General features: G+C 42.9%; 3 protein-coding genes across 3 annotated transcripts in view; 1 reads left to right on the forward strand and 2 right to left on the reverse strand.

The window, feature by feature from the left end:
* Positions 1-3086, reverse strand: part of LOC133116644 (nebulin-like) — a 79398-nt gene extending 76312 nt beyond the window's left edge. The window contains exons 1-3 of the mRNA XM_061226461.1: positions 2973-3086; positions 2222-2348; positions 1826-1903 (exon numbers count right to left, since the gene is read on the reverse strand). Coding sequence (XP_061082445.1) covers positions 1826-1882 — 57 coding nt within the window. The 5' untranslated portion in view covers positions 1883-1903; positions 2222-2348; positions 2973-3086. The remainder of the gene's footprint in view (positions 1-1825; positions 1904-2221; positions 2349-2972) is intronic.
* Positions 3087-8032: 4946 nt separating this feature from the next.
* LOC133116535 (voltage-dependent L-type calcium channel subunit beta-4-like) lies at positions 8033-17417 on the reverse strand. Its single transcript, XM_061226185.1, has 13 exons — positions 17179-17417; positions 15967-16086; positions 15166-15288; positions 14878-15005; positions 14508-14587; positions 14311-14330; positions 13890-13970; positions 13568-13626; positions 12335-12444; positions 11656-11807; positions 11282-11377; positions 10243-10428; positions 8033-9604 (listed from the first exon to the last, which is right to left on the reverse strand). The coding sequence occupies exons 1-13, from the start codon at positions 17221-17223 to the stop codon at positions 9515-9517; spliced, it is 1290 nt and encodes a 429-aa protein (XP_061082169.1). The 5' UTR covers positions 17224-17417; the 3' UTR covers positions 8033-9514.
* A 904-nt stretch (positions 17418-18321) lies between these two features.
* LOC133116536 (very-long-chain (3R)-3-hydroxyacyl-CoA dehydratase 2-like) lies at positions 18322-23245 on the forward strand. Its single transcript, XM_061226186.1, has 7 exons — positions 18322-18538; positions 20130-20247; positions 20901-20919; positions 21259-21347; positions 21581-21702; positions 22132-22310; positions 22967-23245. The coding sequence occupies exons 1-7, from the start codon at positions 18366-18368 to the stop codon at positions 23047-23049; spliced, it is 783 nt and encodes a 260-aa protein (XP_061082170.1). The 5' UTR covers positions 18322-18365; the 3' UTR covers positions 23050-23245.
* Positions 23246-25919: the final 2674 nt, after the last annotated feature.

The following is a 25919-nucleotide window of genomic DNA, read 5'->3' on the forward strand; positions in this document are numbered from 1 at the left end:
TTTCTACCGGGACCTGTTCTTCTCTCTGAATCCACGTTAGTGTCCCTGCCTGGACCTGTCCTTCTCTCTGAATCCACATTAGTGTCCTTGCCTGGACTTGTCCCTCTCCCTGCGTCCACATTAGTGTCTCTACCGGGACCTGTCCTTCTCCCTGAGTCCACATTAATGTATCTGTTCTTCTCTCTGAATCCTCATTGGCATCCCTACCGGGACCTGTCCCCAGGGTTCATATTAATATCCGTGCCACCACCTGTTGCTGCTCTGTGGGAACTGGTCCCACTGAAACTATTATACATAAAAATCCAAAAGATGTATTGCACATTAGAGTGATATTCCATTCACAGCTCATAATGAAGTGTACATCCCCTGGGAAACAAAGATTCAGCCTGATTCAGTACTGAACATATCGACAGTTCAGCAATATCAAAACTCATCATGTATGTTTATGCCAGATTCACTTTGGGCAATATATGCAGAAAACCTTGGGTCAACCTCGGGTCATAGATTCAATGAGACAAGCCATAATACATTAAATTCAATTAACCCCTCCAAATCAGAAACAAATGCTAAAAATGTACTTTTTTTACCAAGAGTGTTTTCTCTCCAAGCACGATGGTGTAATTGTATAAAAACATAGCAGAGCAGCTACAGAATTGATTAATAGGTGATCTGTTTTGTTCATAGAAGTGTTAAAAAATGTATGAACAAATGAAATACTGCATGGATACTTATTTGGTAGTTATGTAATATTAGGTTTTTTATCTATCAGGTATGCCTTAGCGCTCAGATCCAAGTACCATATGTAAGTTCTACTTTTAGATATCTATGATATAAAAATAGAGTAAACTGTTAGCCTTCTGCTTTCACTCTTCCATTTAACATTTATTCAGAAATGTATCTGAATAAAATGAACTGTCAAAACACACATTATATTTGGGCAAGTACACAAAAGTACACAAAACATAAAACAGCTGTGAACCATAAGGTGAGAGAACTGTTTATAAATAACCCATTACTTGTTTCAGAATCTCATTTCAAAGAGATGTGATTGGCCTGCCCTGGCCTTTCATTTTGCATCCTAGGATGCTGTAAAATGCTTTAATATGTCTCCATACCATAGATTCAATTGTGTGTGTGTGTGTGTGTGTGTGTGTGTGTGTGTGTGTGCGTGTTAGTTTCTTTGTTTGCTTGTTTATTTGTTTCTAGCTGCAGGTTAGTTAGTAAGTTGACTGCAGGGGGAACTATTCTGGAATGGAATGGAATTTACTTATGCTAATAAACCCTTCCGTTAGGAGTTCATAAATAATGATTTCAATATCCACTGAGGCATATTTTGTTAAATATGTGAAAGCAGAAAAGTCATATAAACATTTGTGTGATTCCATATACATCTTTTGGCTTTTGAAACTGCAATATATAAATGCCTGAGTGTTTGGTGCATGGATAAGTATAATATGTGTTTGGAGGTAGCTGGCTAATGGTGTCATTGTGTTGTCGTTATTAAAACTGATATCGGTCTGGGGATACTGGAAGTTTGAGTGGAACTCCGAAAAGTGCCAGATATTTTATATAAGACGTGATTTACTCCAGGGTGGACGGTTGCCTACATGAAAAGAGACGCCATCCTGACACAGGATCTAACTTTTGCGCAGATGCCTGGTCTGTGAATTGCTGACCTGAGAATTATCGGGAGTCAGTTATTCATAGGCCACTCATACCTGTGGGCATGGCTTACCTACAGTAAAGGGTTCGAGTGGGGTACATTGTATCATAATCAGATGAAAAAGTGACAGGTGTACAGTATGTGCCTCTGATGTGAACTCACCTCCATAAGCTCTTCCTCAAACTCATCATACTCTTCCTCTATCTCCTCAGTCTGCATGGTTATGCAGCTTCAGAGACTCTAAAAACATATAAAACCTTCATCTGTATTTTTCTTTTGCAGGTTAAGAACATGCAGCTGCATAAAGGCTACAGCGATCTTCCTTTGCAATGTAAAGGGGAGATGTAGGGCAACATTTTGAGACTGAAAGCTAACATCACAGTTCTTTGCTGACAATTCATACAGCAAGCATTATCCTCTACATATTGTTTACTTTATTGTTCAATGGAGAATTGTGGCAGAATTATGAATGGAGATATTTTAGCAAGCATAATAGAGAAAAAACAAACTCATTAAAAAGAATGCCGGGATGCTGATGGATTAAACAGCAGAACTTACCGTTCAGGTGAAAAAAATCCAAAAATTGTTTTTCCAGCAACCTTACAGTAAGGAAGCTGCTCTCTTTCCATACACCAAGGGTCCCAAACAGATTATTCCACTTTTGTGTTCCAGCAGTTCGTCAAGCCTAAGAAAATCAATAAATAAGAAATCAACAAAAAGTTCAATAACCACTAAAGAAAGACACTTGAAAATCCACTGGGGACAGAAAACAGTGTAAATTGACTAAATTGAGTTGGAATGCTTTCAGAAGCTTGAGGCTTTGACACCCAAGCCCCCGGGATCTGCAGCGCGGGGTGAAGGGCCCTGACAGCTGCCCCAGGGACCCTCAGATATTTGTCGTGTCAGCTAATGCCAGTGCCTGATTGGACGGCCTTCTTTAGCCGAGTGAGCTTCAATGCCTTCTGAGGCTGCAGGTTAAATATAGGAACGTCTTCCACACCCTTTTTTAGGACCAGTCGCAAACATTCCTGCTAAAAATGATGAATTCACTAATTTCTCAAAAATTCAAAAGATGAAAACAGGGACCAGGGGGATTAATAAAATCCTGCCCTCTGTTGCGTAGGTTAGGGGCATGCCAGGTGGGTGTCGGCAGTGACCCAGGGTGACCTGCACCTGCCTGTGAGCGGTCGCCATGCCGATAACCAGATCGGGGCTCATCGAGGGCGCCGTTACTGAGCTTTTCCAGTGATTTCCAAACCCAGGCCATGCAGAGAAGAAGCACAGAAGAGAAAAAGGAGATTGCTCTTACCAGTGATCCTAAGGTTAAAAGGTTTCTCACACCCCAGAGCCTCCACAGCCCTTCCCTCCAGAGAAACTGTGGGCAAGAGCTGCAGGCCACCACCGATTCACAGTTCATCATGTGGTCCCATGGGCCAATCAGAGACGGGCTCTATCGGGTTTCAGGGAGCTAAATTTACCAACTTAACACCTGCTCAGCAAATCCATAATGAAAGAAATATTAGGGGAAATTATCAGGGGGCCTATTAGTCTTGTTAGCAGAAATCCAAACACTTGTACACAACACAAAGCGAGCTTTATGGCATTTAATGGGCGTCTGGACGGGGGGGGGGGGGGGGGGGGGTTGGTATGCAGCACAGCTTGGTCCAGTTTTCTGTCTGAAACATCAAGACCATGGAACCTCCGAGGTGAACCTACAGGGACTGAACTGGACCCAGAGTCACTCAGGAGCTGGGGAACATGAGATCTGTAAGGACAACCCACTGTCCTCAGTGCTTACGGCTCACTGAATCTCCCTCTCTACCTCTCTCTCCCTCCCTCTCTCTCTCTCTCTCTCTCTCTGTCTCTGTCTCTCTTCTATTTCATTTCATTGCCACTCTATTCTTCATTCTGTCTTTTTTCTTTCCTCTGCCTCTCTGTAGCGCTTCTAAGCATCAATGTACAAACTGTAGAGGCCTGTGTAGTGATCACTGTCATAATAATCACTGTATAGTGTAACCAGAGAGGACAGGCCTACACAGTGAAAACTTCCTCCGTGCACATGCCCTTGGACAGCTGCCCTCTCTCATCTGTGCCATTGAAAAATACCTCACGGGAGAAATAAATAGGAAACTGGCTGTTCTCCGCCCTGTGAAGGCAGGGGGCATGGCAGTCCATCCACTTCCTTCTGTGTGAGGAACGCTTCCTGTAATCAGGAAGGCCTGGGCTTCATGTGAGCGTATATGCTGAAGAGCCGATCTGCATGGTTTCATCTCACAGTCGAATGTTTTCATCTGTGTGTCATTAACTGTCATCTGTAGCAGACACTTGTCTTGTCTTGTGAAATAACAATTAGACGTAAACCATTCGAACATTTTCATGGTCAGGAGTATATGAAAATGGTGATGTGACACTATTTTTCTATTTGCAGGGAAACAAATTTGTTTGAAAATGTGTTTTTAGTGCTTGTTAAAAGGAATATAGACCATATATACAGTAAGTACTGCCTGCATCTGTGGCAAAATAATCTTCAAACACCATTGAGTGCCTGGTATTGCAGTATGTGAACTAACAATGCATTTTTTAAAACAGATTTTGTCATTTTGCAAAAAAAGATTGAATTATTATAAGTGTTGCAATACATAATGGTCAGCTGTAATGCTAATTTATTGTATGTAGTTGATCTGGGCGACTGGCGGCCCCAGGGATGCATTTGGCCCCTCAGCCTTTTTTGTGGCCCCTAAGGCAAATTTAATTTACTTTTAAGGGCCATGTTTTCACCATCGAAGTGTGCTGTCTGAATCGTATGCTTAGTGCCACTTTGCGTTGGGTGTGAGGGAGTTACTCATTTCAGTTTGGCCACTGGAGTCAACTTCTGCAGCTTGACGCCACTGCCTTGCAGGTCAGAGGTTACACATCATATCACATTAAACATGATATCACATTGATAAATATGTGATATCATGTTTAATGCGATCAAATAAACGGGACACACTATGGTACACATGCCACTGTGCATTGTAAAGATGTACTCTTTTGTTCCAAGGGAATTTCAACAGTTGAGTAGTATGAATTCTACCAAAGCATGCCACCATGAGCCAGTATGCTGCCCTGGGTAGGCCTATGCTACAGCGCTTCCATACTAGTGCTGAGCGATTAACCAACATTTCTGTCTTTTGAATTGCCTATCCCTGCTTTCGATTTGCCTGTTTGAAACGGATTGTTCTATAAATGACCACTGAATCTTTAGAGGGACATCAATATGTGTAAAACCAATGGTAAAAAAAAATATTTATTTCATATTTAGTCACAGATATTGATAGCAAAAGTGGTATAATTATACAATAATTCCTCTTGTTTATTTCACTATTCGGTGAGCAGCATTTTTCACCGCTGTATTAGAATACTTTTGGGCTTTCTTTAGCATTATATTGTTGCTATGATGGAATGCAAGTATTTGGTGGTTAAGTAATATTTTCATGAACTTCCAGATAGATGCTATTGTCCAGTGTGTCACACAACTTGCAGATGAGACCAAGCATGAGGTGCTTGTTGACTGGCCAAACTATGTGATAATGGTGACTACTCTGTATTTGATTTATCTGTTGTGTATTGTCTACTAATAAAGTTCGAACACAGTTTTTGTTGCTTCCACTCTTAGTTTATTTGCAGGCACACTGAATGTCTTGAGTAGAGCAGCCTCAGGACACAGGTGACAAGTAAACGGCATACTGTGCAAGATTTATTTCCTTGGTTCACTCCTGTGTTTACATTAAAAAATGTCTCCTCTCTCCTCCGCTCTCAACCCTGCCTACACCCCCATAATAGCTAACTAGCTATGTCGGTAGCTGTGTGACATTTTATTGTAGAGGACTGCTGGACAATGTGGAAGATCTGAATTATTATTATTAATATTGTTGTTGTTGTTGTTATTATTAATATTTGTAGTAGTAGTATTAGTAATGCTATAAAACTGTAGGAACACACTGTATGGGCCATTGTGGTCTAAACATTGTTCATTGACTGTGGAAGGAAATGATCACATCTGAGAGGGACGTCAGTGTGTGGGTTTTGACCCACCAGTCTGGACTCGCGATGCACACAGCTGTGATACAGTAAGTGTGAATTACAGCGCATAGTGAATATTCTCTCCCTCGCACAGCGACTCTGCGCTCTCTCCTGTCTCTTTTCCCTCCCCGCTTGACTTACTTTTACGTCACCGCAAGGGCCAAGTGTCAGAGGGGGGGGGGGGGGGGTTTGGGGGAGGGGGTATCTGAAAAGCAGTGACAGCTGTGGGTCATTTTCACATTGCTGCAAATCACACACACACACACACACACACACCTCCTGTGAGCCACTCTCAGTGAGTCACTGAAAGAGCCACTAAGGTATGACTTTTTTAAAGCTAGGTTTTTGAAGTTACATTGGAAACTGCACCATGCAACACGTCAAAAGATAAAAACTCTCTCTCTCTCTCTCTCTCTCACACACACACACACACACACACACTATTAGTGCAGGCTTACCTTCTTGCGCACACTCACTGCTGCCCAGGCAAGATGTTTTTAGACTCCAGCTCTGTGACTTGGCCTCCAGGTTTCTGATGACTTGATGAGTAATGGCCCATCTCATTTGCCGAACTACAGATCATATCATCTGTGTTCATGTATGAGTTCACGTTTGCGCATTTAAGATTTGCAGAACTACAGATCATATGATCTGTGTTCATCGACACAAGGAGTTTAATCTCGGCCCTTTACACATTTCTCCTTAAAGCCTCTTAAAAACCCCTTCTAATCAATTTGAAATAAAGGTCTATCCACTAGTAATGATGAAATTCCTTGTGATATCAACGGACCAATCTTAAATGTGTATGTGTATGGGATTGAAGGGGGAAAAAGTAAATATTCTGTCTTAAAATGTTTATGAAATAAGAAAATCTGTGTTTGTGGATTAGTTCCTGTGAGCATTTAATATACTGATTGATCTCCCCGCAATATGTAATTGAGGATTATTTAAACTTTATTTAAAGTTGTCTCATCTGCACTCTCCTAAATTGAAGGAGGGAGTTGCAGGAACAAGAAAATACAATTGGGCATCCCAAATTTGGGAGAAATATGGGGTTTAAGATTTAAGCAAAGTAATCCAGAAATACAATTTACTGTACGTAAGATTACTCAGCATAAGAACATTTGTGCAGTCGATTTTGGAAGGGGACAATCTTTGCTGTCCCCCTCTAGTGGACACAGACAGTGCTAAATTATACTGCACATGTCTGTGAGCGCACACACACACGCACACGCACACGCGCACACGCACACACATACACGCACACACATACACACACACACACTAATTATCATGAAATAAAAACAATAGATTACAATTCTATCTGGGCAAAAACACCAAGAACTTGGTGTCCTGTTTTTATTAGAATTTTTTGCTTCAGTGATTAATGTATGGGGTAATTTAAGTATTTCTCTCCTACACTTCAAGCAGGATACTGATCCGTGAGCTGAGAAATCAATGGACATATTGGAATGGATATAAATCGCTTTGATTTAGTCATTCCTAAATTCAGCAGTTATGCCCATTATTACTTCTGTTACAATAGCAGTCTGTGGCCTACAACTGTCAGGGATAACAAATGGCTTCCAGTCAGAAGAGAAATGCTATGACTGGCACGTGTGCTGACAGCACAGATTAGAGGTCCCTTTGGGCAGCTGAATGACAGGACAACTGGCAATATCAACAATGCCCATGCTGAAGAGCCCTCATCAACTATGCCGGCAGCCAAGGCAACATTCCCACACCATTAGCACAAATGCCTGAGAGAATGTGACAGATTAGCAGGGCAAGGGCTGAGCCACAGGGGAACACAGGTGGTGTGGGTGATGGCCTACAGTACAAAACCTTCAGCCGTAGTACAGCTGTGGTGGAGTACAATGAGAGGGGAGCTGCTCTCGCTCCTCAAAACGCAGCAGGCTCAAGGCATACTTGAACATGGTATTTTACTGAACTACTTCAGTAAATCGTCCTGTCGTGTAAATTGACAGTATCTGCATGTAAATATGTTAGGTTTCTCTAGATAAGTGCACCTGGATAAACAAATACATAGTGTGACGTAACCCAGTGCCAAAGAAAGATGCACTAAACATTTCACAAATTCCCATAGGGGCTCACCACAAAGTTTGGAGAAATACTTATTTGAATGTATTCTTTCTTATAGTGGTCTGGTACATTTTCCTAGTTATTACTTTCATAAAAGCTTAAAAAGTATTTATTAAATGCCATAAAGCAGCTGAGCGATTCATTGCACTTCAAAGTCTTTATGTTGTTGCATAACAGAGAACGGACATATGACTGCACACATTTGCATAGTAAATAACATTTTTATTTGTTCTTCCTTCTTCATTTAGCAGCATGCCTTTAAAGAATACTGTGGTAACTTTGGGTAAACTGTGTTAAGGGAAGAAACAAAGCCAACAGCTAAGCAAGTCAACAGCTAAGTCAAGGCAAATGATTTAAAATTCAGTTTGGTACACCAGGACTGCCAAACAGGGTCACAAGGCCTTGTATAGTTAACCATCCACTTCTTCTTGGTTACCTTTAAAACACTGCACATGACCATGTTACCTCACACTTTCTTATATTTCTACAGTGCAATAATATGAACAGCACCATAAATGTTGGTAAACTGCATTACAAGAATAAACAAAATGCCAATCACCTTACAGTATATTCAAGAGGACCTGCTATGGTGTGTGCCGACTTTCAAGCCTTAATCTCTTCAGATTCAAAGACTTTTGTTCACATACTTGGGGAAACATATTCACCAACATGTTTGGAAGTACTATGAAACACACTAGAATGGTAATATGCAAATATACATTTTTAAAAATGGTCTTGAACCACTTGGATAACCTGGATAAAGATGTGAGCTGCTGAAAAGCACAGAATCATAAAATTAGAGTTGGTGTATGTCCCTATGGACAACATTTTACTAGATTTTGTACTTCTTGGATACACACGAACCATTCCCATCCAATCAGGAACTAGCATTACTTCCCAGACAGACATCTGTCCATCTGCATAACAGTATTACCGAGCAGGCAAAGGACTACTTCATTGTCCTGGCATGGATGGTGTGAGCTCTGTCTGCACCCATACATGTATAACTAAAGTGGTGGACTCCCCTGAAATCCAGGGGAAAAAAGACATCTCTCAGCTATAGAAAATGTGCAGGAGAAGCACTGTGGTCCATTTATGAATGTTGGCAGTCCTGCTGGCACATTTATTTAGTTCTCTCTTTATTTATTTGACAGTTAGACATGGACAGTGTATATCATAGATGTTAATGCACCCAGTATATCGTACCAGAGTTATCTGAAATGTTCCTTTTCATCTGCAGTCCCTGTGAAGATACAGAGCAGGACCCACCTGTAAGACACTGAGGGTCAGAGACAGCACCATCTCGGGCCAAACTGCCCCTCTCTGCCTCACCACATTGGGCCAAACTGCCCCCCTCTAAACTACCAAACTGGGTCAGTGCCCCAAAATGAAATCGGACATTTCCTTTTCGTAAATTTTTAACTGATTTTGAGTTCCCAATTTCCAGTTTTCCTAAGGAATCCCACATCAAAGCGAGAGGCGAATAGAATACTATGAGCTACCCTGCTGGGTGGAGTCAGGGAAGGGAACATTTCCTTGGCTTTAGCAGGGGCCAGGTAGAGCCAGAGAAACAGGTGGTCCCTGCGGGAGGGGCCAGGGTGGGCTTTGTCATAGCTGTGTGGTTGGCACCTACTCATCCTTTTATGAGCCAGAGATTTGTGGGTGTGGCTGTTGCGAGCTCTCTCATTGGTAGTTCTCGTTTGACGTCATCAGGCTGCGACGCTTGATGGGGGAGTGGCCTCCTGTGTGATTGCTGCTTCTGATTCTTTGGCCCTGGAACATTCAAAATCTGCGCTGAAACATTTTTTTGAATTTGCTTAAGGAATTGAGAGATTAGAATGTCTTTCAGGAAAATGAGTGTGTACCTGTAACCCCTGAATGGTGAGGTAGGGCTGAGGTAGGGGGGTGGTGTGTACCTGTAGCCCCTGAATGGTGAGGTAGGGCTGAGGTAGGGGGGTGGTGTGTACCTATAACCCCTGGATGGAGAGGTAGGGGGGCGGTGTGGAGCTGTAACCCCTGAATGGTGAGGTAGGGGGGTGGTATGTAGCTGTAGCCCCTGAATGGTGAGATAGGGGTGAGGTAGGGGGGTGGTGTGTACCTGTAACCCCTGGATGGAGAGGTAGGGGGGCAGTGTGGAGCTGTAACCCCTGAATGGTGAGGTAGGGGGGTGGTGTGTAGCTGTAGCCCCTGAATGGTGAGGTAGGGGTGAGGTAGGGGGGTGGTGTGGAGCTGTAACCCCTGAATGGTGAGGTAGGGGGGTGGTGTGTAGCTGTAGCCCCTGAATGGTGAGGTAGGGGTGAGGTAGGGGGGTGGTGTGTAGCTGTAACCCCTGGATGGAGAGGTAGGGGGGTGGTGTGTACCTGTTGCCCCTGAATGCTGAGGTAGGGGTGAGGTAGGGGGGTGGTGTGTACCTGTAACCCGGACAGGGCAGCGGGGTAGGGGGTGAGCACAGTGGGGGCCAGGTTGCGCCCCAGCAGCGGGTTGAGGGGGGTGCAGGTGGAGGTGTGGGTGGCGCGCCAGTACGCCTCCATATACTCAGCCAGGTGCTCACAAGCGTCCTCCAGCTGGTTCTCATCCAGGATGATGTCAAACATGTCCTGTGAGTGAGAGGGAGAGAGGCAGCGATGAGCAGGGAGCGAGATCGAGAGATTAGAGTGAGTGAGATTGTGGTGAGTGAGAGAGATAAGAATGAGTGAGAGAGAGATAAGAGTGTGTAAGAGATAAGAGTGTGTAAGAGATAAGCGTGTGTAAGAGATAAGAGTGTGTAAGAGATAAGAGTATGTAAGAGATAAGAGTGTGTGAGAGATAGGAATGAGAGAGAGAGAGAGATAAGAGTGTGTAAGAAATAAGAGTGAGTGAGAGAGATAGGGGTAAGTGAAAGAGATAGGAGTGACTGACAGAGATTGTGGTGAGAGAGATTGTGGTCAGTGAGACTGGGATAGGGGTGAGTGACAGAGATTGTGGCAAATAAGAGAGATGATGAGAGATAGGGGTAAGTGAGAGCGATGGGGTGAGTGAGAGATAGGGGTAAGTGAGAGAGATGGGGTGAGTGAGAGAGATTGTGGTAAGTGAGAGAGATAAGGGTGAATGGATTGGGGTGTGCGAGAACCTTGGTTTTGTGAGATAGTGAAATAAGTGAGAGAGTGTTGAATGAGAGGATGACAGAAAGGACTAGGCGACCAACAGGCATGTGTGAGGATGAGCTCAAAGATGACAGATGAGTTGGGAGTTTGAATACGAGTCTGAGGGAAAGAGGGGAAGGTGAGTTGGGTGTTTAAATAAGAATCTGAGGGAAAGAGGGGGAGGTGAGTTGGGAGTTTGAATACGAGTCTGAGGGAAAGAGGGGAAGGTGAGTTGGGAGTTTGAATAAGAGGAGGAGGGAAAGAGGGGAAGGTGAGTTGGGCGTTTGAATAAGAGGAGGAGGGGTGTTGGGTGGGTACAGCAGCACACCGGTGGGCACTGTGCCAGCTTGTCCGCTGCCACCAGCTGCACATTCAGGTATTTGCTCTGGGACTTCCCTCGGGACTTAATGAGGCGCTGTAGGACCTGAGGAAAAATGGACACATCCACACTCATTCTACACATTCTATACCCTGGGGTTCTATAAAACATTAATAACTATCTTCAGAAACATTGAAACAGATTTAAGAAAAAACGTATTTAACTGTACTAAAACAGACTGGTATTACCAAATGAGAATACAACCAAGGACACAAGTCAGGAAATGCAAGATAAAATGTGATTTAAGTGTTAATTTCAGAATCCATCCAGGAGAGGGCAGCACTGACAGCACAATGCCAGTAAAAAAATGCACTGTAAATGACCTTTGGAGAGGACACTTTGACATGGACCAGGATGGGGGCTAAGGACGTCTTCATTAACTGGGCTGGATGGTTAATGGTGTCAGCATCCAACACGACCAGCTGCAAGGACCTGCCCAGCTCAAAAATCCTTTCCACTTCACTCTGAACTTCAGCTAGGAGAGACAGGAAAAACAAGCACTAATCCACACTGAACTCAAACAGTACAATCAAAGCAAAGAAAGTGCCACATGAACGTTCAGTCTGCCTCACGTTCAGTTTTCTGGTCACTCAATGGCTACCTTTTAAGATAAAACTTTATTTTCACTTAGAAAAGAAGAACTTGTGGCACTCAGTATATATATCCATGCAGTACTTCCTGAATACATGAAAACTTGGATTTTATTTAACCCTGAAAGCCCTTACAGAAGATAAGGCACAAAACTGAAAACAAATGCTGTTTTCATCAAATGATTATTTTATGCACTTTACACTGCATGTGGTCAATTGCTCTCGCTAAAGGTGTGCATCAAATAAATAAATGTAAATGCAATGTATGCACTGAGGACCACAATGGAAATAAGCCTTAAAGGCTTTAATAGGTTTAAATCCTCGATGATTTTAAATGTATGCGATGGCTGCTCCAGTGCAGGATTATATGCATCTTGCTCATCAAATACAGCATCATCACCACTGAGCTCACCTATGCTGGTCCTGGTGTTGGACCGTTCGATGATGGCCCTCTTGCTAGGGTTGTTCAGGACTGACCGCTTGGCTAGGGATATGTCTGCAGTGACTCTGGTTATAGATATTCTACAACAGATCACAAAAAACACATCATACTGCGCACACAGCACATGCAGAGCTACTGAAATGATATGGTGGTCTTTATGTTGGCTGCTGGACGGCTCCACAGCACTATTCTGTGGTGAATGGATGAGCCTCACAGCCTCAAATCGAATCGATGCCCGTTGTGGCTGGTAGCTGGAGACTGGCAATTGTGTCACCCAGGGTATGGGAGAGTTCAATTGGTTACACATTCGTTGCTATCTAGCAGCCCCTGCTGGTCAATCAGGCACCCATGGACTGCACATGAAAGCTGCATATACTATAAATTATCTTCCTCCCACTCCACTGCACACAGACTTAGCTTCAGTCGAAATAGAAGGACCACATATCTTGGAGGAAATCCGTGGATGTCAACATTCTCCTATTAAATTAAATCATCCTCAGTGTAGCATAGGATATATTCCCTTGTGCTCACAATATACATCATACTATTTTATGTGACATTTCTGGTGCTATCATGAAAAACACCATGTTACTTGAAGAGATCCACAAATTTAAGTGAATAATGAACACTGTGTTTTATACACTTGAATCTTCTTCACTGAAGACAATTTTATCTGGCTAAGAACTGCTGCTTGCTACCCTAGCACACTAGCAACCAAGCTACTTCAGTTACATAAAGTGAAGACAAGGCTACAGGAGCTTGTCAAAAGCTGGCCTTCAAACAAAACCATGATTCTCATCTACACAAAAAAACCCACTGAAATTGTGGTTTACTATTGATAGCAAGCTATGATAATGTTTCTGTCTATGGAATCAATACTTTCTGGGGAAATACATTTTTTCAGCCTAATCTAGCAGAGCTAAGTTACAAACAAGTGACTGAGTATCCTGAAAGATTTAAGGTAGAGGTTTTATTTGTGCTCTCAAAACCTGATCCTGCATCATTATCCACCTATTATACTAAGCTGATGTCATTTAGATAAAGTGCAATTAAACGGATCCCAGGAGGAATGGACGTAACTTATGTCTGTAAACACAAGTTAAGGCCTCTGTGATCAGTTATATGACCATGTGGGGCCCAACCAGCTCAGAGTACAGCCAGCAAAAGTACTTTGACAGCAAAAGGGCCAACAAGACACCTCACCTGCCATCAAATCTGTGCTTAAGGAAGTCAAAAAGCGCTTTCTGCATCATGTCTGTCACCTATGTATACAGGACGCAGAGGGAGACAGAGAAGTAGAAAGAGAGATATATAAATAGTAAATTAGTAGACATGTTGTCATTCAAAAGATTCTAAAACAATGGCTCAGACAAACACAATACTGTATTTGGTTGAAATGTGGAAGGACTCAGAATAGCATTTATTAGCAAGACCTTTGGCATAGTTTTTATGATTGTAAGGGAAGGGGACATGGTGATGTGATGAGAGGCTTAGTCAATGGAAGGGAGGGAGAGGCGCTACCTACCTCATATCCCTTCAGAGAGGGTCCGACCAGAACCACAGGCCTCATAGTGGGGACGACGTCGTAGGGAGGGATCAGTTCGGCCTGTAGGGGGAGACACTGAGTCAAGTGGCTGCTCCACCACTACAACTGCAAGCAACAATTTAAAATCACCATTTTAATCATCCGACCTGCTTAACAGACACTTGAATCACAGCAGCTAAGTCATTGTCTTTTGTGGTTTGCAATTATTTCATTGAGGTGGAAAAACACCACTTAATATCAGGTTATCATTAATTACTTGATGATAATGTGGGATATTTCATATCCAATAAATTCAATTTAATTTAGTGTGCAGTAGTGTGAGTTGTCCTAGAGCAGGTGTATATATTTAATGAAATATGCAGTACATTTACTTGTTCAGATAGATTTTTAATACACTCACCACTTTCTGTTTCTGTTTCCCTATGACAAAGAAAGAGGGGGATTTGATTGAATAATAATATGAAATATTTTCTTTTCAAGCCTTTGTTAAGGAATACCAAAACCTATGCCTGTGCCAGCTTGCTTTTGGTTTAAGGGTGATACTGTAAATTAAATGATTAAAGAAGAAACCAAATTATATTTATTTATCATTTTCACCTGTGGAAGAGGGGTTGGGTCGGACATTGCTGGAAACCATCTCTCCCAGACTGGAGGAGGAGTTCCCACTGGACTTATTGCTGTGTGGAACAGAAACCAGAGCACAGTGTCCATGTGTATCAGAAACCAGAGCACAGTGTTTACGTGGATCAGAACCCAGAACACAGTGTTACTGTGGCAAACTAAGCATATTGTTGAAGGCATACTATGCAGGATTTTTAGCCTTGCTTGATCCGGTGTTTACAGTCAAAGAAGTCTCCTCCTCCATACTCAAACCCGCCCACTCACCTCCGTCTAGCAAACCAGACAAACCCCTGTTTCATCCCCAGCTCCAGTATCCACCACCCCACCCACATACCCAGAGACTTACCCATGAAGACGGCCCTGTTTCTGCTCTCTCAGGATACATATGTTCTCCAGTTTTAGAGGACTGGGGATGAAGCCAATCTCACTGCCTTCTTTCACCAACCTCCCAATCCACCAATCATTACTGTACTTCTGCACGGCAGGACAGAGAGACAATTATTACTACATGGCACAGTGTTTCCTGTTTTAGGTTGTTTTTAACCCTAACCCTGCCCATCACGCAGTATGTGTTCGGATAAGAGCATGTGTCCCTCTAAAGGAGAGAAGCAGTGCAGTGGAGAGGGAATGCTACCTCTTTAATGTGCAGGAAGTCCTTGGCATCAAAGGAGATTGCCGTTCCTGGCACAGGGACATCCACATCAAGGGCACCACAGTAATAGACATTGGTCTTCACCGCAAATGCAACTGCTTTTGTCTGGTGAGAGGGAGAGGGAAAGAGAGAGAGAGAGGGAGAGAGGGAGAGAGGGAGAGAGAGGGAGAGAGGAAAAAGGAGAGAGAAAGGTATTGCAAAATGAATATGAACACCTCCAGTTAGGAGAGCTAGAGTTTGAGGAGAGGAAATGAGAGGAAAGAACCTGAACAACAACATGCCATTAAAGGCGGTGTGTTTGCTTTCGGACATCTTGTGCTGTTTGGAGGGGCATGAAAACATGCTTTGTTTTAAGAGGTCTGTTTCTGGGGTGTGGTGGCATGGATGGTGCAGTGGGTAGCACTGCCGCCTCACAGCAAGGAGGTCCTGGGTTCGGATCCCGGTCGGCCGGGGCCTCTCTGTGTGGAGTTTGCATGTTCTCCCCGTGTCTGCGTGGGTTTCCTCCCGGTACTCCGGTTTCCTCCCACAGTCCAAAGACATGCAGGTTAGGCTGATTGGAGAGTCTAAATTGCCCGTGGGTATGAGTGTGTGAGTGAATGCCGTGTGCCCTGCGATGGACTGGCGACCTGTCCAGGGTGTATTCCTGCCTTTCGCCCAATGTATGCTGGGATAGGCTCCCCTGTGACCCTGTTCAGGATAAGCGGGTTCAGATAACGGATGGACGGATGGATGGATGTTGAATGTGGTTGTTCACGTCAGGTGCAGGGCGGGATCGGGCCTGACCTTGGCCCTCTCCAGCTGCAGGGCAGCCTGCCGCTGTGCGTCCTGCCGGCTCCCCTCCTGCTCCTCCTCCACGGACACGTCCGAGTCCGACGGCCGGCTGGTGTAGGAGTCCGCTGAGCCCTGGGGGGTTGAGAACAACCGTTTCAGCTTTTCACCCCGGCCGAGCCTCCGGCGACCAGACGCAGGCGCACAGAGCAACAGAAACCTGTCGAATGTGGCTCCGGAGCCGAGGAAACACATCACTAGAGGCTGAAGTTGTCAGATTTTGTTAATCTGTCAGTGCTGTGACTCTTCCCGTCAGTACTGTGACTCATTCCATTAGTACCACCATTGACTTTGTCTTTACCGTCATTCAGTCTATTAACTACTGCTACTGGACATAAAAAGGCAAACCTATATTTCTATAGGTTTTATATCTATATATATATATATATATATATATATATATATATATATATATCCTGTATTTAGTGTAACAAGATGTCAGAGTAACAATCGAGGCCAGTACTCTCCGTAAACCCTTTAATTACCATTGCAAACACTTGTGACTTTGACTTTCAGTAAATGAGCGTTATTCAGCCTGTACAGTAACACAACCACTATCACATTGCTGACCCCCCCCTCCTCTCTCTCTCTCTCTCTCTCTCTCACACACACACACACACACACACACACCTTTAGTAAGCATTTTCTCAGACAGATTACTCTGGCTGTTGTCCACCCCTGTAAATCAGACAGGACCACAGCGGAACATCTCTCCACACAGACGGCATTTAATCAGACCGACTGTATAAAAATACTGCAGAACCCTGTTTGTATCAAGCCACTGACAGAGACTAAATGGATTGCGCCTTCAGTTTGACTGAAAGGCTAACAAATGAAAGATGTTTGTGGCTAACTAAATGTGGCAACAAAGGGAACACCAGAAATACAAAAACACACACGCACACATACATACACAAACACACACACCCTGATACATTTCTGTCTGCACACAAGCACACCGATCTGTAAACACACATCTTTAAATACCTAGACCTCCCCCCCCCCCCCCCCCCACACACACACACTCACCCTGCTCCCACACTTATAAAGACATATAGATCAAGCACAAACATGCAGACCCCACATATATTCAGACAGACATGCATAGAGTGTACCCCCATAAACACGCTGCATAGACACACATGCACACGCCATTCTCAGACTCACCGCCTCTGAGTCTTCAAATCCATGCAGATACAAATTGTCGTACATGGAGATTTTATAATCCAATATACACCTCTCCAATGAATAAAAAATGGATAGGAATCAACCACCAGGAAATTGATAAACCACTGGGGAAGATGTTTACATGTGTTTGCTGGTGGAATCTGCGTTTCCTGAAGGCTGTTGATTCACATGATAAGACAGTGAGGTTATCCCAACAGGCAGTGAAACCCTGGCATTATTTCATCTGCCTTCCAAACACAGAGCAGGAATGGGTCCCTCCTCCGTCATAGCCTGGTCACGTGACCCACAGGCCCGCTGCTCATTGGACGGACGTCTCTCCAGTCAGGTTGGATGCGAATCTCCTTTGATTGTGAGTAAAGAAGGAGGCGAGTGGTCTGTGCCTCGAGAGTACTGGTTTTACCCATCTATTATCTCTCCTTCTCCATCTTTCCCTTGCTCTCTCATTTCTTTCTCTCATTCCTCGATCTCATTGTTCTATCTTATAACATTAAGTAACAGTAGTACAATTATATGATAGTGAATTGTTTGTAATACATGCTATAGTAAATAAAAACAACATTACAAATTAAACCACTTGATGCAGTGATGCATCACAAACCATTTCAGCACATCTCCGGTTTACACTTGAATTGAGAGAGGTTATGCTGTAAATACAAAATGTAAGGATTACGGAAACAATTTATAGAAAAAACTATTCTTATCTGGCATTATATTTACCAGAACTGTAGTTCTTAAGACGAAACAGAAAATGTATAATGGAATATACAAACTAAATTATATAGGCATGGACATTAAAAAATATCGACGACATGACCACGATTTTTTTGGTGTGGACTATTAGGGCCAAGGGTATGTAGGGATATATATTAGGCCTTGTATTGTGGTATAGGCTTTAAACGAATGCACCTCGCAACTATGTCACATTTCTCCAATATGGGCACAGGACCGAGATTCCGTTGCTATTGGGTGACTTAAGATAATTAAACATTTTGCATTCGGTAAGTAAATTGTAGCAACATAAATCCAAGACATCCTCATTAGTAACACAAACCCGTAGACACTCTATGTTGCCACAGATGTCGCTGCTTGCCGAAAGGACATCTACGGGGGCTTATGATGTGGGCAAAGGAAGACTGTATGGCGGCTTTATCCCATTTCCTGCATCGATGAAGGAGCGAACTGGTTGCAGATACCGCGAGTCCGCAGTCATGGCTGCACCGACGTCTGTGAGGGCCAGCAAAACGAGTCACCACGATTTGGGTCACCGGCGCAAGAGGGAACCCGCAGGAGCCCTGGCAACGGCGTATCTGGTCATATACAATGTAGTGATGACAGCTGGGTATGTATTTAATCTAAACGAGCAATCTAAACTGGGTTTTTAAAACGCATTAGTGCCTAGCAAAGTTATTCTTATAAACGTTTATAAGCGCTTGCTGCCATGCACAAATGCGCTCAGCCATTTAACGTTGGACATCCTAGCTCCAGTCGGGAGGGTAACGTTTGCTAACTAAATTGACGATTCATTAAATGGACTAGTCCAATGTTGTCAGACATTGCTGTAACACGTTTGGACCATTCACCAATAATGGCAAAACTTAACTCATTGGACCATAAGGTGTTAGGGTGTCATGTAAAGTGCGGTTAATGTAACGCTGTATCTTGATTTACGAAGTAGTTTTGTATGCCTAGCTACATAGTTTAACATTTATCTAGCGCTTTCATCATCATGCGTTGGATGGATACAGTCACAGGGATTACAGTGTGCTGAGCATCAAACGAACACATTTCCTGAACAGAAGCGAGCTAACATTGCATAGTCGTTCATTTACAGACCAAACTCTGTCAGTATGGTATTAAGTGGTCGTCACCTGATAGCGTGCTAATTGCTGTTAAATTTTTAAAACGTTTAAAAAAAAATGACAGCGATGTAGGTAGCTGTATACTGTCAGCTAACAAGGTTGCTGGTTTAGGCTAGTCAATCCACACATCATACGTATGCCGCACGGCTATCAGTGAGCGAAAGCAGTCTAGACTGGTCCAAGGTCTACACTGTCAACACTGGACAACTAGGTCCCCGATGCATGTCCATTCATTTTAGAATAAACCAATGAACTTCCTATAATATAATAAAGGAAACAAATTGTTATTACACAACAAATCTCATTATTTTAGTGGCATTGTTTTGTGCTAAGTAGGCTACTGAGTCTGAGTCGCAAAAAGTCCAAAGCAGAAGGCTCACCACACTGAACATCAGCAGAAGCAGGGAGGGGGTGATGTACTGGGAATCAGGATATGATTAGATGGCCTAACTGAGAATTTGCTATTATAACTGGAACCCCTTTTCTGGAACTGGCTTCTTTGCAATAAATACCCCACAGCACAACATCCATCCCTATTATCACTAGAGGTGTGGAGTATGCTTGGTCCAAAGGAAAGAATGCCACTACTGGTGTACGAAACATTTCAGCAGCCAGCTGCCTTTCCCATAGCATTCCCCAATCCAAATGCAAACACCAGACAGAACAAAATGATGTGCTATGTCATTTAATTTAAACATACAGTATAATCCACTTATATATTGTAAAATATGCATGAAATGAGATTACCTAAACAAAGACACACTGGTAATAACAAACTGATTGTTGCCTTATGCTTTTAGATTGAGATTTCAATGGACAATTTTTGAGATGATTTTTATAATTGACCCAAAATGTTTGCAGTATCTGAAACAGTATCTGTTTCCTAGTAGACGCCACTGTAGGTCACATTTATTTCCAAAGGGGGTCCCTGCTTTTTCGATCAATTAATGTAGACTTTTTGCTTCCTGATATTTAATATGATGAACACCAAAGTACAGTCCATACAAAACCCCTACTGGTTTTGGGTCTGTCAGTGTCTGGCTGTAATCTAACATCAGATGGGTGTTTCAGGTGGCTGGTCATCGCTGTAGGGCTGGTGCGTGCATATCTCGCCAAAGGCAGTTTCCATGGCTTGTACTACTCCATAGAAAAGCCTCTGAAATTCTTCCAGACTGGAGCCATTATGGAGGTGAGACTTCATGGCCCATGGTTTCTGGCCTAACCATGCTCAGAACACGCAAATACCGTATAATAAGGGTTCTCAGGCTTTACAAGCTTGTGGACCATTTAATGAGTGAATACATTTTCTCTGACCCACCTTGTATCAAACTGTGTTCGGTATGCCTAGCAGTAGAAGTAGAAAATGTGTGATGCACAATGAATTTATTGATGTTTGGGTACCACTGTGAAGTATATATTATATACTTGGCCCGGATTCAATCAAGATTTGTCAACAATTGTAAGTTATAAACATGTGCAAGTGTTTTTAGTATTCAGTTTTCTTCAAATATTTTTTGTGATTCTATAAAAAGTAATATTCATGACAAGTCATTATTAATTATTGGTTGAGTTCAGTTCCTTTGTATATGATAAAATATTGAATCCTTTACAATAGGTTTTGTCACACATCGTGAGTGCCAGCTTTAGTGAATCAATCTCTGTCATGACTTCATGCTATCCATTTTGAATTTGGCCAGTCACTAAAATCTGTGTTCACAAAACCTTATTTTGCCAAGCTGTGTGCTGGTGTTGCTTTTCCAGAAGGACATGCAGAACTTCTAAATCTAATTATATTCCGTATTATTATATTAACAGTGCTTTCACCTCTGATTTTCTCTGCAGATAATGCACTGTGCCATTGGTGAGTTTGCTTATTTTATATTGGTTACAGAAGAATATGAATCTGTATGTGACAGACTTGGTGCAGTTGGTGCTAATTTGATGAGACACAGAAATCCCCTTGTTGCAGGGCATGATTTTGCACCTGCTTTTCAGACATTGAAGGCTAAATCAGACTATTTTGTTTGCTATTGCAAAATAATCTACAGCTGCAGACTGACACCTTACCACCTGCTGCTCAGTTGTTTCAGCTGATTTCAGGTCAATTCATGCTCCTGCAGATAGGTTTTTTGTTTAGACACAGGTTCCTGTCACATGTGCTTGTATTTGGATGCATTTTGGTGTGAAATGTGCCTGGCAGGCATTGTGCCCTCCTCCGTGGTCCTGACGGGGTTCCAGGTGATGTCTCGTGTGTTCCTTACCTGGGCTGTGACACATAGCGTAAGAGAGGTGAGAGACATGCATCACACAGGAACTTACTTCATTTTTACTTCACCTGCACTTGCATCAGTATGAAAGTATCAGTGTTCAAAATTATATTCTGTGTTTGGTGTGGGAAGGAGTTGTAGACTCATCTGGTTAAAATGGTTTTGTATAACCAAAGAAAATTTGTCTGAGAGAGACGGTGTTGTGAATATCGGTTTCCATTCTCATTCTAACTCACTATATTCCTATTTTGCCAGATTCAGAATGAGGACAGTGTTCTCCTCTTTGTGGTCGCCTGGACCATAACCGAGATCGTTCGTTACTCCTTCTACACGTTCACCCTGCTCAACCACCTGCCGTACCTCATCAAGTGGGCCAGGTAGGGCCAACCAGCTGTCTTCACACATGGAGTCTGAAGAGCCCCTGAATGCTAAGTGGGCCAAGATGACACCATAAGGGAGCTCATGATTAGTTTGCAGTCAGCGATAGGGGATATTACAGAAGTCCCTGATGACCTGCAGTTGTGCAATAGTGGGTATAGGGAAGCAGGATTTAATTGTTTTGTAGAATAAGTAGGCATTATGCACACATACAACCTCAAGAGGCTAGATTTTGTTATACAAGCTGCTTTGGGGTTTGGACTGCCCCTCTGTAAATATCTAAAAGGGCTTCCATTGCATAGAAAAACTAATTGAAAACAATCACTAAATCTGAAATAATATTGAAAAATGACAGAAAGTGAACTGTTCCTTTAAGTGTGTTTGGTTTGTTATGGTCACGCATAGCCCCGCCTTCTATGCTTGAGCAGGTACACCCTCTTCATTGTGCTGTACCCCATGGGCGTGTCGGGGGAGCTGCTGACCATCCATGCAGCCCTCCCCTACGTTAAGAAGACTGGCCTCTACTCCGTCACACTTCCCAACAAATACAACTTCTCCTTCAGCTACCATACCTTCCTCATCATCACCATGGTTGCGTACATCCCCCGTAAGTACCCACCAATCATATTAATGCCGTGAATTAATCCTTTAGAATATTATACTGCCTGTATTTAACATCAGGGAGACAGTGAAGGTAGCATGGTACATGCAACTCCACTGCAACTACCTCACTGAACCAGGCACCATTAAAAATGGGATGTTTTCCATCTTGACCACACAAACTTATAGTTACATACACAAATGGAGGATTTAATTAGGTGTACTTTGTGAAAGACCTATCAGTAGAGAGGGAAAGGTTTCAAAAGAGCTTATAGGTTTTGAAAAATTGTGAATTTGGCATGGAAAAAAAACTGTCTTAGGTTCTGCTTAACAGAAGTTGCAAGAAGGTGAACGGGCTACTTTAATGTACCAGAATATACTCCCTGATTTTCATTCAATGAGGTTCCTTACAGTGCTGAAAATTGGAGAGACTATTACGGAGGAATAGCCAATAACATCATTACATGTGGTGTCTGATTAGATTTTAACATATTATGAACAAGGTTCTTCAAACCATATAGTGCATCGAATAAAACTTTGTGTTGCCCCACAGTGACTGGGAAAGGGCACATTATCTGACGTAGGCTGGATAGGGATACACTTAGGAGGGGTTGAAGAGTTGAAATGAGCCCTGACGTGCCGCCCTCCACACTTCCTGCCCAGTCTTTCCCCAGCTCTACTTTCACATGCTGTGGCAGAGGCGAAAGGTTCTGGGCCGCGTGGAGGACCACAACAAAACGGAATGAAAACACAGGTCACACAGCCCCTATCCTGCCTGTCTGCTCATGGAAAACACCCTGAGCTGAACTGGGAATAGGCTGATACGGCGTGGTGATTCACAAGACTGCTGCGTGGAATTCTGCCTTTTGTAAAAAAAAACATTTTCATTTTCATGCAAGATGGTGTTCCCTCTGTATCACAATGCTTTGCGAAAAACATCTAAAAATGGTATTTGGATATGCAGTGCATCCGGAAAGTATTCACAGCGCTTTTTCCACATTTTGTTATGTTACAGCCTTATTCCAAAATTGATTAAATTCATTTTTTTCCTCAGAATTCTACACAGAATACCCCATAATGACAACGTGAGATTTTTTTGAGATTTTTGCAAATTTATTAAAAATAAAAAACTAAGAAATCACATGTACATAAGTATTCACAGCCTTTGCCATGAAGCTCAAAATTGAGCTCAGGTGCATCCTGTTTCCACTGATCAACCTTGAGATGTTTCTACAGCTTAATTGAAGTCCACCTGTGGTAAATTCAGTTGATTGGACATGATTTGGAAAGGCACACACGTGTCTATATAAGGTCCCACAGTTGACAGTGCATGTCAGAGCACAAACCAAGCATGAAGTCAAAGGAATTGTCTGTAGACCTCCGAGACAGGATTGTCTCGAGGCACAAATCTGGGGAAGGGTACAGAAAAATGTCTGCTGCTTTGAAGGTCCCAATGAGCACAGTGGCCTCCATCATCCGTAAATGGAAGAAGTTCGGAACCACCAGGACTCTTCCTAGAGCTGGTCGCCCGTCTAAACTAAGCAATCGGGGGAGAAGGGCCTTAGTTTGGGAGGCGACCAAGAACCCGATGGTCACTCTGTCAGAGCTCCAGCGTTCCTCTGTGGAAAGAGGAGAACCTTTCAGAAGGACAACCATCTCTGCAGCAATCCATCAATCAGGCCTGTATGGTAGAGTGGCCAGACGGAAGCCACTCCTAAGTAAAAGGCACATGGCAGCCCGCCTGGAGTTTGCCAAAAGGCACCTGAAGACTCTCAGACCATGAGAAACAAAATTCTCTGGTCTGATGAGACAAAGATTGAACTCTTTGGCATGAATGCCAGGCGTCATGTTTGGAGGAAACCAGGCACCGCTCATCACCTGGTCAATACCATCCCTACAGTGAAGCATGGTGGTGGCAGCATCATGCTGTGGGGATGTTTTTCAGCGGCAGGAACTGGGCGACTAGTCAGGATTGAGGGAAAGATGAATGCAGCAATGTACAGAGACATCCTGGATGAAAACCTGCTCCAGAGCGCTCTTGACCTCAGACTGGGGCGACGGTTCACCTTTCAGCAGGACAACGACCCTAAGCACACAGCCAAGATATCAAAGGAGTGGCTTCAGGACAACTCTGTGAATGTCCTTGAGTGGCCCAGCCAGAGCCCGGACTTGAATCCGATTTAACATCTCTGGAGAGATCTGAAAACGGCTGTGCACCGACGCTCCCCATCCAACCTGATGGAGCTTGAGAGGTGCTGCAAAGAGAAATGGGCGAAACTGCCAAAAGATAGGTGTGCCAAGCTTGAGGCATCATATTCAAAAAGTCTTGAGGCTGTAATTGCTGCCAAAGGTGCATCAACAAAGTACTTAGCGAAGACTGTGAATACTTATGTACATGTGATTTCTTAGTTTTTTATTTTTCATGTTGTCATTATGGGGTGTTGTATGTAGAATTTTGAGGAAAAAAATGAATTTATTCAATTTTGGAATAAGGCTGTAACATGACAAAATGTGGGAAAAGTGAAGCGCTGTGAATACTTTCCGGATGCACTGTAATTAATAATAATAATCATTTGGACCAGAATCAAATACATAATTGTTTTAGAGTCAAGTACTTTTCTGTGATCTTGCCTGGTGCAGTTGAGCCAACTAAGAGGACCAGAAGGCAGGATGTGCAATTTTGTGTGCAAATTTTGTGAAGCTCCATAAAGTGTATAAAAGTATTTGAATCCAAAACAATTAGGTTTTTGACCCAGGCACTTTACTCAACAAGAGCCATTATATTGAGTTCTATTAACTTTGACAGGGAAATTATAACCATTAAGGATGGGAATTATTTCCAGTAAAGCAGACTGTACTGCCAGTGTTTGACTGTTTGAACCAAATCAAAAGATTTTCAGTCGAAGGCAAAGCACCATGATCGTTCAAGTCAGTGAGCCACTGATGACATCAGCACCACCATATTTTATGGTAATGAAGCCAACACTTCCTTCACTAGTAGCATTGTTCCTTTGCATTGTTTAGAAAATTTTCAAGAGTCTACTTGAACAGAATCCACTTCATATTTGAACCAGTCACTCTTGTACCTGAACAGTTCTCACTTCATAGTCCAGATTCTTTCTCACGATTGTCAGAAGCAGGGTTTTCTGATTGTATTCTCAGTGTAGTGTTCTGATTTGCGTGCCAAAATATTGAGTGTTGACAATGTGTTGTAATTGAAAATGTTGAGTTTGTAGTGTTGTATAATTTGATTCCTAAGGGTTCAATTGGAATAATTTGTAACTTTAAAGAAAAATTGGCAAGCTGGACCACAACATGTAAGAATTTAGTTAATAGTTCCTGTTACTGCTTAACAGTAGCATGAACTTGAATCCTCTTGATAACACTTACCAAAACAAAATAATAATAATAATAATCAAATTGGGGCTTGACAAATATGATGGGAGAACAAAAATGTTAATCCATTATACATATAGACTCATTCTCTGCAGCTAGTTAACAACCTGCTCTGCTATCATTAGTCATCCCTACTGGTTTGCACCTACTTCTGTTTATGAAGGACTTCAGAGACAACCCTGGCCCTGCCCATCTTTTTTCCCAAAATATTAATCATTAA

This window comes from Conger conger, chromosome 17 (genome assembly GCF_963514075.1).
Source record: "Conger conger chromosome 17, fConCon1.1, whole genome shotgun sequence".
Classification (NCBI taxonomy): Eukaryota; Metazoa; Chordata; class Actinopteri; order Anguilliformes; family Congridae; genus Conger; species Conger conger.